This window comes from Sinohyriopsis cumingii, chromosome 1 (genome assembly GCF_028554795.1).
Source record: "Sinohyriopsis cumingii isolate HCF-2022 chromosome 1, ASM2855479v2, whole genome shotgun sequence".
Lineage (NCBI taxonomy): Eukaryota > Metazoa > Mollusca > Bivalvia > Unionida > Unionidae > Sinohyriopsis > Sinohyriopsis cumingii.
The window spans coordinates 159,239,205-159,258,118 of NC_142961.1; the positions used below are offsets into that span (position 1 = coordinate 159,239,205).

The 18,914-nt window shown below is 34.1% G+C and overlaps 1 protein-coding gene across 1 annotated transcript in view; it reads right to left on the bottom strand.

The window, feature by feature from the left end:
• Positions 1 to 2,388: 2,388 nt before the first annotated feature.
• LOC149808231 (coiled-coil domain-containing protein 78-like) overlaps positions 2,389 to 18,914 on the bottom strand; it is a 111,885-nt gene continuing 95,359 nt past the window's right edge. Inside the window, exons 18-21 of the mRNA XM_089975237.1 lie at positions 12,244 to 12,418; positions 8,043 to 8,077; positions 5,432 to 5,605; positions 2,389 to 4,892 (exon numbers count right to left, since the gene is read on the bottom strand). Coding sequence (XP_089831363.1) covers positions 4,784 to 4,892; positions 5,432 to 5,605; positions 8,043 to 8,077; positions 12,244 to 12,418 — 493 coding nt within the window. The 3' untranslated portion in view covers positions 2,389 to 4,783. The remainder of the gene's footprint in view (positions 4,893 to 5,431; positions 5,606 to 8,042; positions 8,078 to 12,243; positions 12,419 to 18,914) is intronic.

Here is an 18,914-nt window from a genome sequence, read left to right on the forward strand (position 1 = left end):
CAGTGTCATGGTATATTTCATATGGGACATTTTATTTTGACTGATGAGCCATCATATTCAGACTTGAGTTATTAGACGAGGGAAGACATGGATCATAACTGACATCAGAATTAATAAACAAGTAACCAAGCTTTATCCATTCATCATCATCATCAGCAGCAGCAATCCCTTAACCGAAGAGGTCATTGGTGCACCACAGTTGGCTTTCATCTTCAACAGCAATTAAGCTAGAAAGCATGAGGCAAATGTAACTGAAACCTAAAGCATTGACCTGTGACCATAATAGGAAGACAGGATCCTCAACATAGTATGGGACACACAGTTTACATTAGATATATAGTTATACCAAGTTTTATCCCTTCATCTCAAATGGCTCTAAAATTATAGAGCAGAAATGAGAGTGTAATAATGAAATTCAATATACAAGACTATGACATTGACCTTCGAGATATTAACCTCAATGTCATACAAGACTATGACATTGACCTTCGAGATATTAACCTCAATGTCATACAAAACACACCTTTTATTGAGGATGAACATGAAAAATAAGTTGGTTATTCTCAAATAGCTTTAACGACAGTGAAAAAGAAATTGCAAAGGAAAACATAAAGCTCTGAGCTGTGACCTTGACCTTGAAGGAAGCACCCCAAATGTACACACCTTTTAGTGATGTTATATAAGTAAACCAAGTTTCATGCCACAACATCAAATTGCATACAAATTAAGGAGCAGAAAGGAAAGTGCAATGAAAATACTGAGACATGACCTTGGCCTTGAAGTTAGGTTGTCCAGTGTTGTAAAAGACACCTTTTAGCGATGATGTATAAATATACCAGGTTTCATCTCTTAATCTTAAATGGCTTTAATGTTATACTGCCTAAGGGAAAGTGTTACTGACTTTTTAAAAAAAAAGGCTGACCATGACCTTGTAGATATGACCCCCAATGAGAAATGTGACACACCTTTAATTAATTAAGTACAAACATACTAAGTGTTATCTCTTAATATAGAACAACTTGATAGTTATTGAACCCAAGATCATGTGCAACGGAAATGTAAAATACTGAGCTATGACCGTGAGCTTGAAGATAGGACACCCAATTTGGTAATCAATTGTAATACTGTTTTAGTGTACCAAATTTCATCCCTTAATCTCAAACAGGATTAAAGCTCTTAAGCAGAATGGAAAAAGTGCTCAAAACTGTAAAATACTGACACCTTCAAGTGATGATGTATAGGTATGCTTAGTTTCATTCCTTATCTTTAAAAGCTCTAAAAGTATACAGCCCTAGAAAAAGTATGATGGAAATGTAAAATATTGACCTTGACCTTGAAGATAGGACTCCCAATGCGGTAAATAACATACCTTTTTGCGATGATGCATAAATATACCAAGTTTCTCCCTTAATCTCAAATGGCTTGAAGATAGGAACACCTTCTAGTAATGATGTACATGTATACCATGCTTCATCCCCTAATTCCAAAATTTCAAAGCTGTAGAGCCAGAGTTAAAGGGTGAAGAAAACTTCAAATATTTACCCATGACCTTGAACTTTGTGACGTACATGATGGGATGGGATGGGATGGGATGGGGTGGGGTGGGGTGTGAGGATGGGATAAATGAAGATGAGTAACATTACATGTCCCTTCCATAGATATGACAGGGGAATTAAAAAAACTGAACATTGCTGTAATGACCTGAAAATCTAATTGTACATCTATATAATGACAGAAATGTGCAAGCAAAATTTAATTTGTCTATTTTGAAGTAGTTTTTGTGTAATCCTGCTAACAAGCCTCCTGTGATGGATAGATGAATGTACAAATGGCCAGGACAAGAATGAAATGCACACGTTATTGAAGCAAAAGGATCGCAATGATAAAACTAGATTCATCTTTGTAAAACAATGCCCCACTGCCAACCAAAAAATCCAAGTCCAAAAAGTTGAAATGTTAGGAAAATCTAAACATGTGATCAACATATAAATGCAAAAGAAACACATTTTGTCCTTGTTAAGTGATTTTTATGCACTCTTGCTAACAAACTGCATCAAACAGATAGATGGATGGATGGATTGGTGATCACTAATCCATACATATGTATGGCCATCCAAGAAATGTGTTAACAAAATTGCACAAAAACAACTCAACACAGACAAATAAAATTTGGCTAGAATATTGTCTGCACATGGAGATTCTGAGGATGTCATGTATCCTTGGGCAAGGCACTTTACTCCAACTGCCTCAGCACAACTTGTGTTACTGTGCCAGAAAACAACAAAACCATACCAAACCAAACTATGGAGAGGCAATAAGAACTGCAAATGCTATATCCCTCCTAGTTTTATGTATATTCTGGTAGACAAAAAAACAATAATAAGTGTGTAAAAATAAAATTTATTCATAAATACATAGTCATCTATTTATCGTGTATAAAAAATGGCACTGTGCATAGATATGGACGGAATGTCTTGAGGCAGATTGCAAACTGTTTACTTAAACAATTTAAAATATAAACAACATATAGAAGCTACAACATAACAAATACCGCATATCTGATTTTACTGGTACATTTTGTACTTCTGTGATAAAATGATTATGTAATTCACATTTGAAAATCAATACATATACAAACTGAATGGCAGTTACAAATCTGTAAATTAATCATCCTGCCTGTGATGATATCTATGCAGCCCCAGCAATAAATAACTATAAAACCCCTATGAATTTTTAAACACTCAATTTCTGTGCTATCTGATAGCAATTCATGTGTGGAAATCGAAGACTATTTACCCACCTACCTCCCAAAATTAAAGCCATGACACTGATCTTCACTGCGTTGATCTTTCATCCCATGAAGTGCCATGTACATTGGTTAATCTTGTCAAAATTCTAATGCCTTTCCAAAGCCATACAATATAAGAATGTTCCACCAAAATAATATAAGAAACAGACCACAGTCACCTTGACCTTTGGATTTATACACCAGTAGCGATATTATCCATGTCAAGTCATTCATGACGAGTATATGCCAGATTTAAAACTTGAACCATCAAAACCTTAAATAACTTGTCTCTGTGACCTTGACCTTTTGAGTTCCTTGGCCATCAATCTTAAAGGATATTCCTTCCCTCTGTGCATTTGTGGGCATAGTCCGATGATGATCCTTTGAAGAAAATATGTTATATTGCTCTTAAAAGAAAATGTTTCAAAGAAGTTGACCTTGGACATATATTGTGATCACCTTTTGGTGACAATCACTGCAGGAAGTAGCATGTGAAAAACCACAATGAAGTTTGACTGCACGAATTATCTTTACCCTGAGATCAAAGAGATACATATACTCATTAAGGGATGATTTAATCAGTCAATACAATAGAAAATATCACAAAACAGAAATGCACAGTAAATTCTAAATATAATTAACAGTTCTTGTGGACATGAAAGGTCAGCTAAAGCAATTAAAATCACAAATTACCTTCAGCATTCTTGTTCATTTTGGTTTCTATGTCAGCTAAAAAATTGAATCAGCAAATTTGTTTTCTTCTTTCTTCTTTCTTAATGACATAAGAAGGATGGAACTGCTTTAATACAATGACGTATTTGCTATTTATTTAGCACTTTCCTATTTAATTAGCACTTTTCTATTTATTTAGCACTTTGCTACTTATTTAGCACTTTGCTATTTATTTAGCTCTAAGGTGAAAAAAATGATTCAAGCAAATAACTTCTTCTGCAGATGTCAGACTATTTCCTTGGGAAAAAAATGCCTATAAAGAAGATATCATATCACAAATTTTAAAGTATAGACGATTGCCTTGGCAATAGGAGTTCTTAGTCGAAATGTAGAGTTAACATCTTCCAAAACAATCATTTTTGTCAGTTATGTTTAGTTAAAAAATGTCTGCAAATGAAAATCCAATCAGTGAAACAATTTGATCTGCATTAAGCTGCAATTTGCTATAAAAGTATATCTGGTGTCTGTACATGGTAAAGTTACGGCATTCTCCCGAAGAAAAACTTGAGCAGTGCAATCTGAGTACTATTTCTACTCGCTGTTTGCCTCCTGGTTGACAAGTTTAGGTACAATTCTAATTCTTGGCTACAGGAAAATAATATCACAAATCAACATTCCTGACTCTGTTTTAACTTGAAGTGCTTATCATCAATAATTATTTTAAAAAATAAAAAGTTTGTGGTGCATAAGTCAATTCTACTACACTGTACAAATTCATTCAAATATAAAAATAGACTTCACTGTCATTTAATCAATGCATGTGCCCAGCTTACTCCAATACTTTAAATATTAATCTAAATGAGTATCACATTATAATGAAACCTGTCCATAAATTCCATCATAACATTTCAAGAAACTCTAAACATAGTTAATATTTTTAAAAATTGTTTCATTGCCTAGATTGTTTTGTTTTTGTTTAAATTTAATTTTTGGCAAAGAATTGTTCCAAACTCCTATCCATATTCAAGAAGGACTTTTGTAATTTTACCAACATCAAACTAGGCATGTGTTAAACAGTAATGATACAACAAAGTTACATTATACAGAATATAATTCTAAATGCATTTAGCAAGGATTGCTTGCTTTTTAGATTATCCTAAAATCTGTCAAAGATAGTAAAATGTGTTCTTAAGAATTAAAGAAAAGGGGCAAATACAGAAAAACAAAGACAAAATTTAAAGGATAAAGATTGGCATCACAGAGTATTTTTTCTATCAGTTGTCTATATTATGACTCTATAAGCATATACTAGGGTTGGTGATATTAATGACGTCTATTTTTACTCTTGGTGTTCCTATCTGTGACTGCAACAACTCCTCCATCTTCATCATACCCCAGAAGGCGCCTCAGCTTCACTACCTCCTGCTTGTACCTGTCAAATGCAAAAAAGCAATCATAGGCCTCTGCAATAGTCCAAAACATGGTGCTTGAAACTGCTTCCTTATAATTGGAAAAATAATGTACCATCTTCAAAAGATTTCATGCCAACTACAAAGACACTCAACCATTACTTCCTTCAATTTATAACAAACTATCTTTATTCAGACCAAAATACAATCTTTTCAATGGAACATTCTTTGTGCCAATGTTAATAATGCTGAAGATCTTGTTTCCATTACACAGAATATTGAGACAGATTGAAAATACAGAAGACCCCAGCAGATGCTGTGGATATAATATATTCATGACATAAATGTTTCAGCTTACAGACAAAGAATGATTTGGGATCTATCATGTTCCTCATCCACACAAAATCGGAAGAATTTCAGATCGCAAAATTTCTTAAGTTTGCTATCAATTATATCTCCATTAGGTTTCATATTTTTTATCTCATGAGACAAAAGCTTATTAATGAAGATTGCTGTTAGTGATCAGATGACTACAGCATTCTTTAATATATCACATTCTAACCTGGCTAGGTGGATGTCAATGTAGTTCTGACTTTCCCGTAGCTGCTCCTTCAATACCTCATTTTCACTCATCAGTCGTGTCCTTTCATCTTCCAACTGCTGCTGAGTATTCAGTGTAAACTCCCTCAGCTGTTTGCGTACAGCTGCCCATGTCTCTAGAGACTTCTCACCTGGCCTAAGAAAAATGTGTACATTTGTCAGAGCAATTTGTTCATTTATATTTTCATCAAAAGGAAACAATGAATTTCAGCCAATTGTGCCATTTTCACTTAGGCACAGTTATCTTTTAGAAAAACTACATATTTTAATGATTTTGTATCAAACTTTCAATGGATTTTAATAATATTCTATACACAAAAGTATTCAACTGATGTGTGGTTTTCTGCAGTGATTGTGTTAAAGAAGATAACTCTTAAACTAGAAATACAAATTAGAAATACAAACTAGAAATACAACAGTATTCAACAGAAACGTGGTTTTCTGCAGTGACTGTGTTAAGGGAGATAACTCTTAAACTAGAAATACAAAACTAGAAATACAACAGTATTCAACAGAAACGTGGTTTTCTGCAGTGACTGAGTTAAGGGAGATAACTCTTAAACTAAAAATACAAATCAGGAATACAAACTAGAAATACAAATTTTCTATAAATGACTTAATTAATCTCAAAGTTGCATAATCTACATACACAATAAAAGCAATAATTATATCGTGAAAGAAAATAGTACTCTTGAATTAACTCTTTTTCAATATTGCAAATTTCCACTTAGGTACATAATTAGCAAGTTCTGTCAAATTCATGTAAACTTTACTTGCACATATCATGTAAAAAATAAATTAAGCATATATATCATTGGGAACTCGCAAACAGAGGTCATATACTGAGTACAGCCATCATGATGAATCATTCCATGTCCTTGCTGACACTTTTCTATATAAAAAAAGACATGAAAAGCTAGGATATGTTTCTCTCATCCAAATTATAGTGATATAAGAAACTTTGACAAATTATTGGGCAAAAATATAAGTATTAAAAAATACATGGATTTTATAGGGAATGAGATAAAATATAGGCCTGGAAGGGAGGCCTGAAACTGATTATATAGTTTGTTAGTGATCTGGGTTAGTTATTGAAGTGGCAGCTATTTAAAGAAATGTTTACCAAAGATTTTCATATGTTTTGGGCACAATTTTAGTAAGCAAATTTTTGTCTTCATGTTGCTCTGGACTTTCAATATATCTGTGCACAAATTAACTTTTATGGCTTGATGAATCAGGGCTGTGGTAATAAATGATTTAATGTACTGAGGTAATAAACTGAGTAACCTAGGCACACATGTTCTTCATTATTTTCATATATGGTGCAGAAAGCTCTTTAACAGCTTCATGTCAATCTTCCATTATATGCTCATGATGTGATGTCATACTGGCATGAAACTATACTGAATACACACCTGACATGAAATTATACTTAATACTCACTTGACATGAAACAATACTGAATACTCACCTGAAAGGAAACTATACTGATTACTCACTTGACACAAAACTGTACTGAATACACACTTGACATGAAACTATACTGAATATCCACTTGACACAAAAATGTACTGAATACTCACTTCACATTAAACTATATTGAATATTCACTTGACAAAACTAAACTGAATACTCACTTGATATGAAACTAAACTGAATACTCACTTGATATGAAACTATACTGAATAATTACTTTACATAAAACTATAATGAATACTCACTTGATATGAAACTTTAATGAGTACTCATCTGATATGAAACTACACTGAACACTCACCTGACATGAAACTACATGAATATTCACTTGATATGAAACTATACTGAATACTCACTTGATGTGAAACTTTACCAAGTACTCATTTGATATGAAACAATACTGAATGCTCACTTGATATGAAACTAAACTGAATACTCAACTGATATGAAACTATACTGAACACTCACATGATATGAAACTACATGAATATTCACTTGATATGAAACTATAATGAATACTCACTTGATATGAAACAATACTGAATGCTCACTTGATATGAAACTAAACTGAATACTCAATTAATATGAAACTACTGAACACTCACATGATATGAAACTACATGAATACTCACTTGATATGAAACTATAATGAATACTCACTTGATATGAAACAATACTGAATACTCACTTGATATGAAACTTAACTGAGTACTCATTTGATATGTTATCCTACAGGATTTTCAAGAGACAGATGGCAATCTTAAATGCCTAAAATGCCTAAAATATAGACTGATTGATTAGTGTTTGAAGGTACATCAACACATGAAAGGTTATAATGTGCCTAGGCAATCTGAGTAAAGTTCCAAGTCCATGAGCACAAATCAGAGGCTCAATCAGTCTGGTTAGGAATGGATTCTCACATGCATCTTTCTATTCATGGGTCTGGCATGGTAACCACTAAGCAGCCAAAACTCTGAATCCTGTAAAAGGTGTGTTAAATGGCCCTTCTTAAAATTTATACAAATATTTTATATAATTTTGGTATTTTTTTTACAAGTTAACAGTGTGTAGAGAAAACAAAACACAGAATAACTTACTTCAGATTCTTGTAATCATCATCACCAATACCAAACTGAAAGCAAACAAGACAACACTTTAAACCTTCAATGTAACAATTGTCACCAATAAATACTTTTTTGCATTTCTAAGAAAAATACTAATTTTCATTTGTATAATAAAACAATGATTGAAAATATTGCAACAAGTGTAAAACTCCAAAACCATTAGAAATACTTACAACCTATTCATGGCAGAATGACAAGTTTTTACTACAATATATGTTGATCAGTTACAAAGCTCATTACTAATGATACCATTAGCCTTGTAATAGTCTCATGATGATGACTTAAAATTGATTTTAAAAAAATTATGACAATTCATGAGAAGTGCACCAAAAATACCAGCACTGCAGGATGGACCCATACCTTGGGGTGTGTAATAATACACAGAGGATATCTCCAAAAATACCAGCACTGCAGGATGGACCCATACCTTGGGGTGTGTAATAATACACAGAGGATATCTCTGGGTTTTTTTTAGTAGATATAAAGGTGTGAAGTGATGTGATGTGATTTGGATTTTTAATGTAGTCTTAAAAAATTTTTGTCATATCGCTATGATGTCTGCAGTGTGGCAGTTTATAGTGATGTCTAGCACTGGGGCATCATGCCACAGACATGGAGCATGATGTCCCACCCAGGCACATTATACTGACACCAGGTCGAACAGTTCTAAACATAACCTCTTAATGCTAAACGCCCAGCAAGGCAGCTGTTAGTACCATTTTTGTAAGTCTTTGGTATGACTCGGCCGGTGATCGAACCCACCACCCTTGCGCATCCAAGGCAAGTAGATATAAAGAATTATTTCACAAGTGGAGTAGAAAACATTGCATAGTCATGACCTGTGAAGTCATGAGTGACAATACAAAATGTTTCCACTCAATGAGCAAAATATTTCTGTATATTTACTCAAAAAAAACACATTTTTTTACATTATTATATACTATATTTTTAAGGCAATATACATTGATTTTGCATGGTTCTTTACTCCATTATGTGCTAATGCAATTAATGACTGCATTACTAAATCAATAAAGAGTTCCAAAAGTTGCAGTAATTTTAGGATGATGACCTTTTACAAATTTAGCAGGTACAAATAATACTACAAACTGTGTATTTTATCAAATTAATGACTCTTTCCAAATGAAAACAGAGAGGTTTTAATTTCACTAATGCATTTCATAACAAATTCATACAGTGAACATTGTAGGGGGTACTGCAGAAACATAACAAAGTTGCCATGTCAACAAATTTCAGAGTCTAACATTTTTAGTCAAAAGATTTTATTATTGTGAGTTTTCTTGTTTAGAATTTAGATTTTTGCTTTGTTTATTTCTCCATTAAATCATGAATTTTCTACCCTGGCACATTTTCAGTCTAGTCTGGTATCAGACACTGTACCCAACTTGAAACTGTCACATGAATTTTCTACCCTGACAAGTTTTCAGTCTAGTTTAGTAACAGACACTGTACCCAACTTGCAAGTGTCACTTAATTTCAGTTTGCAATCAAAACTCATTCATATTGAAAACTAATTTTAAAAAGGTAATACCCTAAGCTTTCATTTTGTTGAGTTCATTTGTTATGTATCTTTTTATGGCACCTTCTTATTGATTAAAGAAATGTATACTAGAGGATGAACAGTCTTGACACATTTTACAATCTGTTCATCCTGATGGAGAGAGAGATGGAGCAGAAGAAAAATGTAATGGGCTTAAATATGGAATTACAGATATGAATAACATATATTATGGCAGATATATTTCCTAAATGGGAAAAGAAAATAGCTACAAGAGTGATACCACCAACAAAAGTGGTATTGCCACTGTAGTGACATCATTTTTCTGTCAATGATATATCAGTATCTCATTGTGAAATATGTAATAAATTTAGGTAACATAAAATCTATCTAGATTATCATCAAAAACATTTACTGGTATTATTATATGCTCATTTGTTTCTCCATTAGTTTTACATTGTCTGAACTGTGCCATATTTATCCATACCACACTGCTTCATACTGTACTACATGTCTAAAATTTATATCGTGTGTTAGGAGTACTTCCTAACAAATAGTAAGAAGTACTTTCTTACTGCAAACAAACAATATACGCTGATGTAGCTGAAGCCAGAGCTTTTGATTGATTAGATTTGTCTCTGGATGAACTAAGCAAGCTGTTTGGTCCATTAGAAAATATACATCGTAAAGCTGACAACGTGGATGAGTTGATTGAGCCACAAATGAAACTTACAACCAAACAGTGTCCACAACAAATGTAAGACATGCAGTATTGAAACTTACAACCAGTGTCCATAACAAATGTAAGACATGCAGTATTGAAACTTACAACCAAACAGTGTCCATAACAAACATAAGACATGCAGTATTGAAACTTACAACCAAACAGTGTCCACAACAAACGTAAGACATGCAGTATTGAAACTTACAACCAAACAATGTCCACAACATACATAAAACATGCAGTATTGAAACTTACAACCAAACAATGTCCACAACAAACGTAAGACATGCAGTATTGAAAGTAACATTCTGATCATTTAAAAATAAGTTGGAATAAATGTTCATAACTATTGGCAAATTGAATTGTTCACACCATGAGCTGTGCTCTCAAGGGTCTATAAAAATAGCATGGCAAGGCATATTAAGGCCAAAGGCTATCCTGTCTCCCTCAGAAATATACCATTTTACTAGCAAGTCCAAACAACAAATCTGAAAAAAGTTGTAAATGAAGACAGGTTTTGGCAGAAATCAAGAACCAAAGAGTCAATAAGCCAAGATGACGAAGAAGCCATATATCCACTGGCCAAATGGGCTGTCATGCACCAGCTGCTTTGCAATTTTCCGTTTTTCTTTTTGAGAACATATTTGGAGTTATAGTAGCAATGCAAGTCAAACAGGTCAAGTATATAGCTGGGGTCAAACAGGTCAAGTATAAAACTGGGGTCAAACAGGTCAAGTATATGGCTGGGGTCAAACAGGTCAAGTATACAGCTGGGGTCCCTCCAACAAAGAGCATGTCAGTGATAGGGCATAAACATATGCCATCTATAGCTGGTAATAACAAGGACAATAAAATATACTTACCTTTTGGCAACTTAAATTTCCTTAAAATGTATATTTTTTAGTTATTTCTGCTAATCAGAATTACATGGGTTCCAAAATTTGATCCACAGTGTGAAACTGCACTGCAATTTAGACTACACTTCAATCACAAATTACACTCCAAAGGAGAATTTGCTGCACTCCTAAACAAAATGAATTTTACATTCCCTAACAAACAATATTTAATCCTGTGTCTTCTTGAGAATTTCAATTACAAGAATTTCATATTTTTCCCACATTTTGATCCCAAACTATCAATGACAAAACAGAAACACATGTACAGCTGCATCAAGGTCAGTTCCTCTAGCCACATGTACATCATATGGAATTGACCCAACTAATAATTCCAGCCAACTAGAAAAGCAAAATTTACTTGTATCAAAAGAAAAATAAAATACCTCCATTCCAGACCAACTGGAAATGTTTATTCAAGGTACAGTCATTCACAATATGGCTCTAAATTTAAATATTACGCAGACCAAAACAAGATTTATTTTTTTTAAACAAATTACTGAGTGCATGATATGCTACCCAGTTCAAAGATTGCTGGGAGTGCTATGTACACATGAATAAAGCTATTGTGCATTTATTGAACTATGGTTGTGTCTCTACTTTGGAATCCAGCATAAATCATACTTGGTTTCTGTTAGTGTGTCCTTATTATTCAACCTCATGTAAAAAAGCAAAATGAGTAAATAATAAAAAGCTTAAAACATCTGTATGAGAAAATATTAACTAATTTTATTTTGTAGCAATACTACACTCCAAACATTGTTCAATATCGCTGAGAAAACCTCGTTCATATTGTCCTATACAAATGCAGTAACCTATAAATCCAATGTAAAAATTATTCTAAATTCTGTTTAAAATCTTACAATGAATGTCATACAAAAATACAAACAGTTGAGAGCTTCATTAAAAAAATGACCAATAAGGCAACTCAATCATCTAATGAACCAATAATACTGTATCTGAATAAAATTCTTGTTTAGAAATAAAAGTTTATTTGATTTTTCTAGAGTTATTTCCCTTGCCACATAATGGTCACCTCACCTTCAGTTTGATACTATCCAATTCTGAACGAAGACTGGTCAGTTCATTCTTAAGCCTACTAATCTCCTTCAGGTGGGCAGAGTTAATTTCCTGGTCACTCAACTTGAAGAGGTGTTCATCTGGACCCATATCAACTGGATCAATACCACGCATCTCACAGGTAAGACGCAGATTCCTGTAAAAACAATGTCATCAAAAGGTGTACACAGGTAAGATGCAGATTCCTGTAAAAACAATGTCATCAAAAGGTGTACACAGGTAAGATGCAAATTCCTGAAGAAACAATGTCATCAAAAGTTGTACAATATGATATAATACATGTTTTCACTACTTGATACTGTAGCTTAATTTTGTATAATTCAATCAGAGTAAATTAACATTTTCTTTTATTTCAGAAGATAACATGCAAATTCACTGAACTTTTTTGCCCTGCATATTAGAGCTGTACACTGCCCACAATATATAGTGGAAAAGTCAGGAAGAGGTAAAATAAATATTGATGCAGTATATCATCCTAGAAAATATCCAAATTTTGGTATGTATCAATAAATTACAAAACCAGTGACCTTGACCCTGAATATAAAATCTTGACTAATATATGGATGCATTACAATGAACAAGTATACATGCTTCTATTCAGTAAATCTCAAATCAAAGCCTTATAATAGTGACCTTTGATACTGACCTTGAGGATAAGACCCCAAAAGTGCAACGCAGTACATTTTCTATTGACAATATATATGCATACCAAGCTTCATCCATTTATATTGAACAGCTCTTTGATTCAAATGAAAAAATGTGACTGAAATCTAAAATATTAACCTGTGACCTTGTCTTTAAAGACAGGAATCCCTGATGTGTTATGCCGCATACCTTCTTCTAATTATAAGGTATACATACTAAGCTTCTACCCTAATATGACATGGACCTAAAGTATTTATTGGAGAGGAAACTGAGGAAAAACTTAAAAATGTTGAGCCATGACCTTGACCTTAAAGATAGGACCTCCAATATGGCACTTGATACACCCACTAATGATTCATACAATTATACTAATACACATTCCATAATCTCAACAGCTCTAAAGTTATAGAGTGGAAAAGAAGATAAGATGGATTTGGATTTAAGATTTTTTTTAACATCGCTCTAAGAATTTTTCAGTCATATCGCTATAATGACTGCAGTATGGCAGTTTATAGTGATGTCTAGCACTGGGGCATCATGTCGCAGACATGTAACATGTAGCATGATGTCCAACGCTGTCACATTATCCTGACACCAGGCTGACCAGTCCTAATACTAACCTCGTAATGCTGAGCGCCAAGCAAGGATGCTGTTAGTACCATTTTTGTAAGTTTTTGGTATGAGCAGTGAACTTACCTTCAAAACATGACTCTACATGTATTGTTACATACCTTTTAATGATACCTTCTCAACTTTAATTCATGAATAACAGAAGTGTGACCCTATTGAAGTGCTGTCACACTTGTAATACACCCCCTGCAAGTGTGACCATATTGAAGTGCTGTCACACTTGTAATACACCCCCTACAAGTGTGACCATACTGAAGTGCTGTCACACTTGTAATAGACATCCTACAAGTGTGACCATATTGAAGTGCTGTCACACTTGTAATACACCCCCTACAAGTGTGACCATATTGAAGTGCTGTCACACTTGTAATACACATCCTACAAGTGTGACCATAATGAAGTGCTGTCACACTTGTAATACACCCCCTACAAGTGTGACCATACTGAAGTGCTGTCACACTTGTAATACAATATGTCAGAATACACCCCCTACAAGTGTGACCATATTGAAGTGCTGTCACACTTGTAATACAATATGTCAGAATACACCCCCTACAAGTGTGACCATATTGAAGTGCTGTCACACATGTAATACAACCCCTATAAGTGTGACCATATTGAAGCGCTGTCACACTTGTAATACACCCCCTACAAGTGTGACCATATTGAAGTGCTGTCACACTTGTAATACAATATGTCAGAATACACCCCTACAAGTGTGACCATATTGAAGTGCTGTCACAGATGTAATACACCCCCTACAAGTGTGACCATATTGAAGCGCTGTCACACTTGTAATACACCCCCTACAAGTGTGACCATACTGAAGTGCTGTCACACTTGTAATACAATATGTATTGGGATATTCCAGAAGTATAACAGATTTTAATGCAGCATATCATCATAGATAATTTTGCTGTGCCGATGAATCAACACATCTCTACTGCCAACCAAAAATGGCAACAAAGAGATAAACAACTGATCTGCACCTAAGATAAAGCCTTGATTGTGATACATGAGATGCCATTAAGTAAACCAGCACAAGTATACCAAGTCCCATAATCTCAAAAGTGTGTAAACTTATAGAATGGAAAAGAAAGTGTGAGATAAAACTGAAATATTAAACTATTACACTTACCTACAAGACTGAAACCCAAATGTCTTAAACAACACATTCAAATTATATGTACAAGTATACCAAGTGTCATTACTTAATCTCAAAATGGCTAGTTATACAGTGAATGGGAATTTGTAATTGAAAGCTTAAAATATTGAGCTGTGACCTTGAACTTGACCCCACCCACTGTGGTATCTGACACACCTATTGTTAAGACCCCATATGTCCTTAACATTTTACACCTACAAATAGACTCAAAAACAACTCCATCACTGAAAAAAATTGGACCCTTGTAATTTGCAATCAAGCAAGGACGTTTGAATGCGAAAGATCATGACCTAGTCTTCATGTCAAACAAAGAATATGAGAAATCTTAGTAATAGTCTTTTAATGGTCATGACAAATATCATAGCATGGACCTTATCTGTTTGTAGATAATGAGTACCCAACTACAAACAGTACAGATCCAGATCTGCAGTAAAAACAAATGCTATTCATTGTGTCAAATAATATTTGTGCTGTCCAATAATACTATTAGTTCTGTCAAACAACGCTATTTGTTCTATCCAATTTTACTATTAGTTCTGTCAAACAATGCCATTTGTTCTGTCCAATTATACTATTAGTTCTGTCAAACAATGCTATCTGTTGTCCAATTATACTATTAGTTCTGTCAAACAATGTTATCTGTTGTCCAATTATACTATTAGTTCTGTCAAATAATGCTATTTGTTCTGTCCAATTATACTATCAGTTCTGTCAAACAATGCTATTAGTTCTGTCAAACAATGCTAAGTTTATTCATATAATACTATCTGTCCAATTCACAACTGAAAGCAAACAGCAGAGATCCCAATTCCCAGTACATTATTCCATGGTAGATCAGTGTTTATGCCATGGTAGATCGGTGTTTATGCCATGGTAGATCAGTGTTTATGCCATGGTAGATCAGTGTTTACGCCATGGTAGATCAGTGTTTATGCCATGGTAGATCAGTGTTTATGCCATGGTAGATCGGTGTTTACGCCATGGTAGATCGGTGTGTATGCCATGGTAGATCGGTGTTTATGCCATGGTAGATCGGTGTTTATGCCATGGTAGATCAGTGTTTATGTTGTTTGCAAAAGGATGCAGACAATATAATATCCTTTGGTTTCAAGAGCTCAGTTAAAATGCTATTCAGTACCAGCCAGGAGCAGAGTAGAAAAAAAATCAACAAATTTTGTGCAAAAGACTATATTGAGTAAGGGCCATTTTCTGCCCCCTCTCCAAATGTTCTTATATAATGTATACTGTACACATGAGGTGGTTAACATTTATTTCTGACATCAGTTTTGTGTTCACGTGTCTGTTGCCATGGTTACAGGTTGTCAATACACTATAAAAAAGACATGAAAAGTAGTCATCTTTTCCATTTACTTCTCATAGATACTGCTTTACAAGGAGCTATTCACTCAGTTTCAAATTTGCAACACGCATTTTCATTATTTGTAGGAATTTATATTATTTTAGAGGTTATAAAGCTCTATAAATTAAGTTTAGTTTCTAAAACTGTTCCAAAAGTGTCCATTGTAGACAAAAATTGTATCAAACTTATACGTCAACTTAAACTGTTTCTAAAATACATTGACAAAAAAGTACTTAACCATAAAATAAAAAAACTGGTTCTCAATACAATATTGTTTAATATTATTGAATGATGTTTAATGTTATTGAAATATTTAAATGATTGTTTGATATTATTGAATATGGCTGTAAAGGAGGCGTTAACAGGGGCCTGTACATTTTCTTTTTCACCGAATACATGTTTTTTTTTACCTAAACTGGAAATGACAACTGTTCTTTATGTATTTGTGTACTTATATTTTCATGGCTATATAACACAAACACTGCTGTATTTCTATCTTTAGAAGAAAAATAAATAAATTATCTTCCACACCCCTTGAGGTAGCCTACAGTCAAACTATAATCTATTTATAAACAATATATTCATCTGTAAAGATATAATATTGTTATTAATAAGAAAGAAAACACTACTGGTTCAGCACTTTTAATGAACTTCTGAAAGACTAAAGGTATTGTACTTTCAAGACCTTCTGTGTCTATTTTTACACCAGCATGGAAATGCTGCATTACACTGACTGCATACAGTTATCTGTGAAATGAGAGGATGTACAAGTTTGAACACAAACTTGGATGAAAAATGAGTCACAGTATTTTTCAACCTTGTCATTGTTTAAAGTAACTATATATGACTATACTCTCTCTCTCTCTCTATCTCTCCTACGTGCATGTAGGCCTATATTCAATTCTTTGTAGCAACTCAAAACTGGGGCCCCCGGTCAAGGCAAAAAAAAGAAATTAAAAAATGTCTATAAAAAGTTTAAGGAATAAAATAACGTTATATGAATATGTGTTCATATATACCATTAAAGTAAAGCTAGTCACATTATTACATTGACAATTATAATTTGACGGAGGTTTCAAAGGCAAATTTTGTGCATAAATATTTAAAGTACTGTATACTGTACATGTAGGCCGACATGCTTGTCCATATTCCTATGCAAAAATCATGCAAATATCTTGCCGTAAGGCTTTCTATATAACTGGAGGTTCAGAGGTGTTAAAATGAAAATCTATGCAAACAAGAAATGATGAAGCATCTGATAAAAGAAATGCACTCACTAAACACATATTCCCTAATGGCAGCAGTTATCCAAAACTAATAGCAAATCCTGATGACTGTAACGTCCCCACTCATCTACCCACAATATGACCCAGGGGTGGTGCACTCCTGTCGTCTGTACAGTTGAGACGAGCAACTGTTACTGTAATAGCAATATTTTGTATTTAACCTTTGACCCCTCTTAGATTCACTGGGAGGTGACCAGACAGAACTGGAATGACTGCCCAGTCATCAGAGAGAATAAAAAGCATTATAAATAAACTATTCAGACCAACATGGACGTATAAAGTTAAATTATTAATGAATATATCTTAAAAATATACCTTTATGTATTCATTTGAATGTGGTATGTACATTGCCAGATTACCTATTAAGCATACTAAGCACATGCTTAAGGCACCAGCCCAACAGGGGCACCAGAATTTTTTATATAATTATTTGCTGATGATAAAATCGAATGAACTATATATCAGCATTTTGATCTGCATGTATGAGTATTTCGATTTGGAATGGCAGCAGCACTGGTATTTTCCAGCCTTTTTTCGCTTCTGATATTTGTGGGTTTTTTAAATTTTACATTTCGTAGTGGGGGTGGGGTACTATAATACTTTCAGTGACGAGGGCCCTGGAAGGCCTTAATCTGGCAATTGTTATGTATTATCGTTCTCTCTTCCTCAGTATCACACAAATAAGATGCCATAATAATGGAAACATCATGATATGGATGACAATTCAAATTATACAAAATTATCATTTGTCATATAAACATAAAAGGAGCCAGATGACTACTGATAAAAGTCGTGGTCACAGTGTAGAAAAACAACTCCTCATTTGATTCGCTGTTGTAATGTTCACATTCTGTAATAAATGATGCGTCCTTAAGATGACTAGTTAGTGATGCTTTGTCAACTCATCATTTACCCATCTTTTTCAGCCAAGAAACCATAGGAAACTAGATACATGGGCACAGCATCCAACAACCTGAGCACCAACCTTGCAGGTACAATACCATCATTTGATGGAGTCCATGGAATATTTCAGCTTGTATTGGATCAACAGCAAATGAATTTTATTTTTGGAGTGGTGAGACTGGATATTTACATGTTGTTGTTGTTGTTGTTGTTGTGGGGTTTAACGCCATTTTTCAGCACACGATAGGCTATACATGGTGGCCAGCATTAATGGTGGAGGAAGAACCCAGGAAAACCCCGGGAAGAACCACCGACCCACGAGAAGCTACTTGCAAGCTTTCTCACATACCCACATTAGCTGAATCCTAGACTCAAACTCACGCAGACAGAGGTGAGATGGCAGTGATCCGTAACGGAGAGCGCTTTAGACCACTCGGCCACTCGGGGCCCTGATATTTACATGTAACAGACCTAAAAAACTCATGTATGTCATAACCTCTTAGTGCCCCATGTCTGTAAGATGTTCATTTGTGTACTTTGGAGCCTGTTTCACTTGATAAATGCCAATAGTGATGTCATGCAGGTACTCAGCTGATATCCTGGGGAAATCATTCAGTTTCCAAGTGGATCCATCTATCCTGAA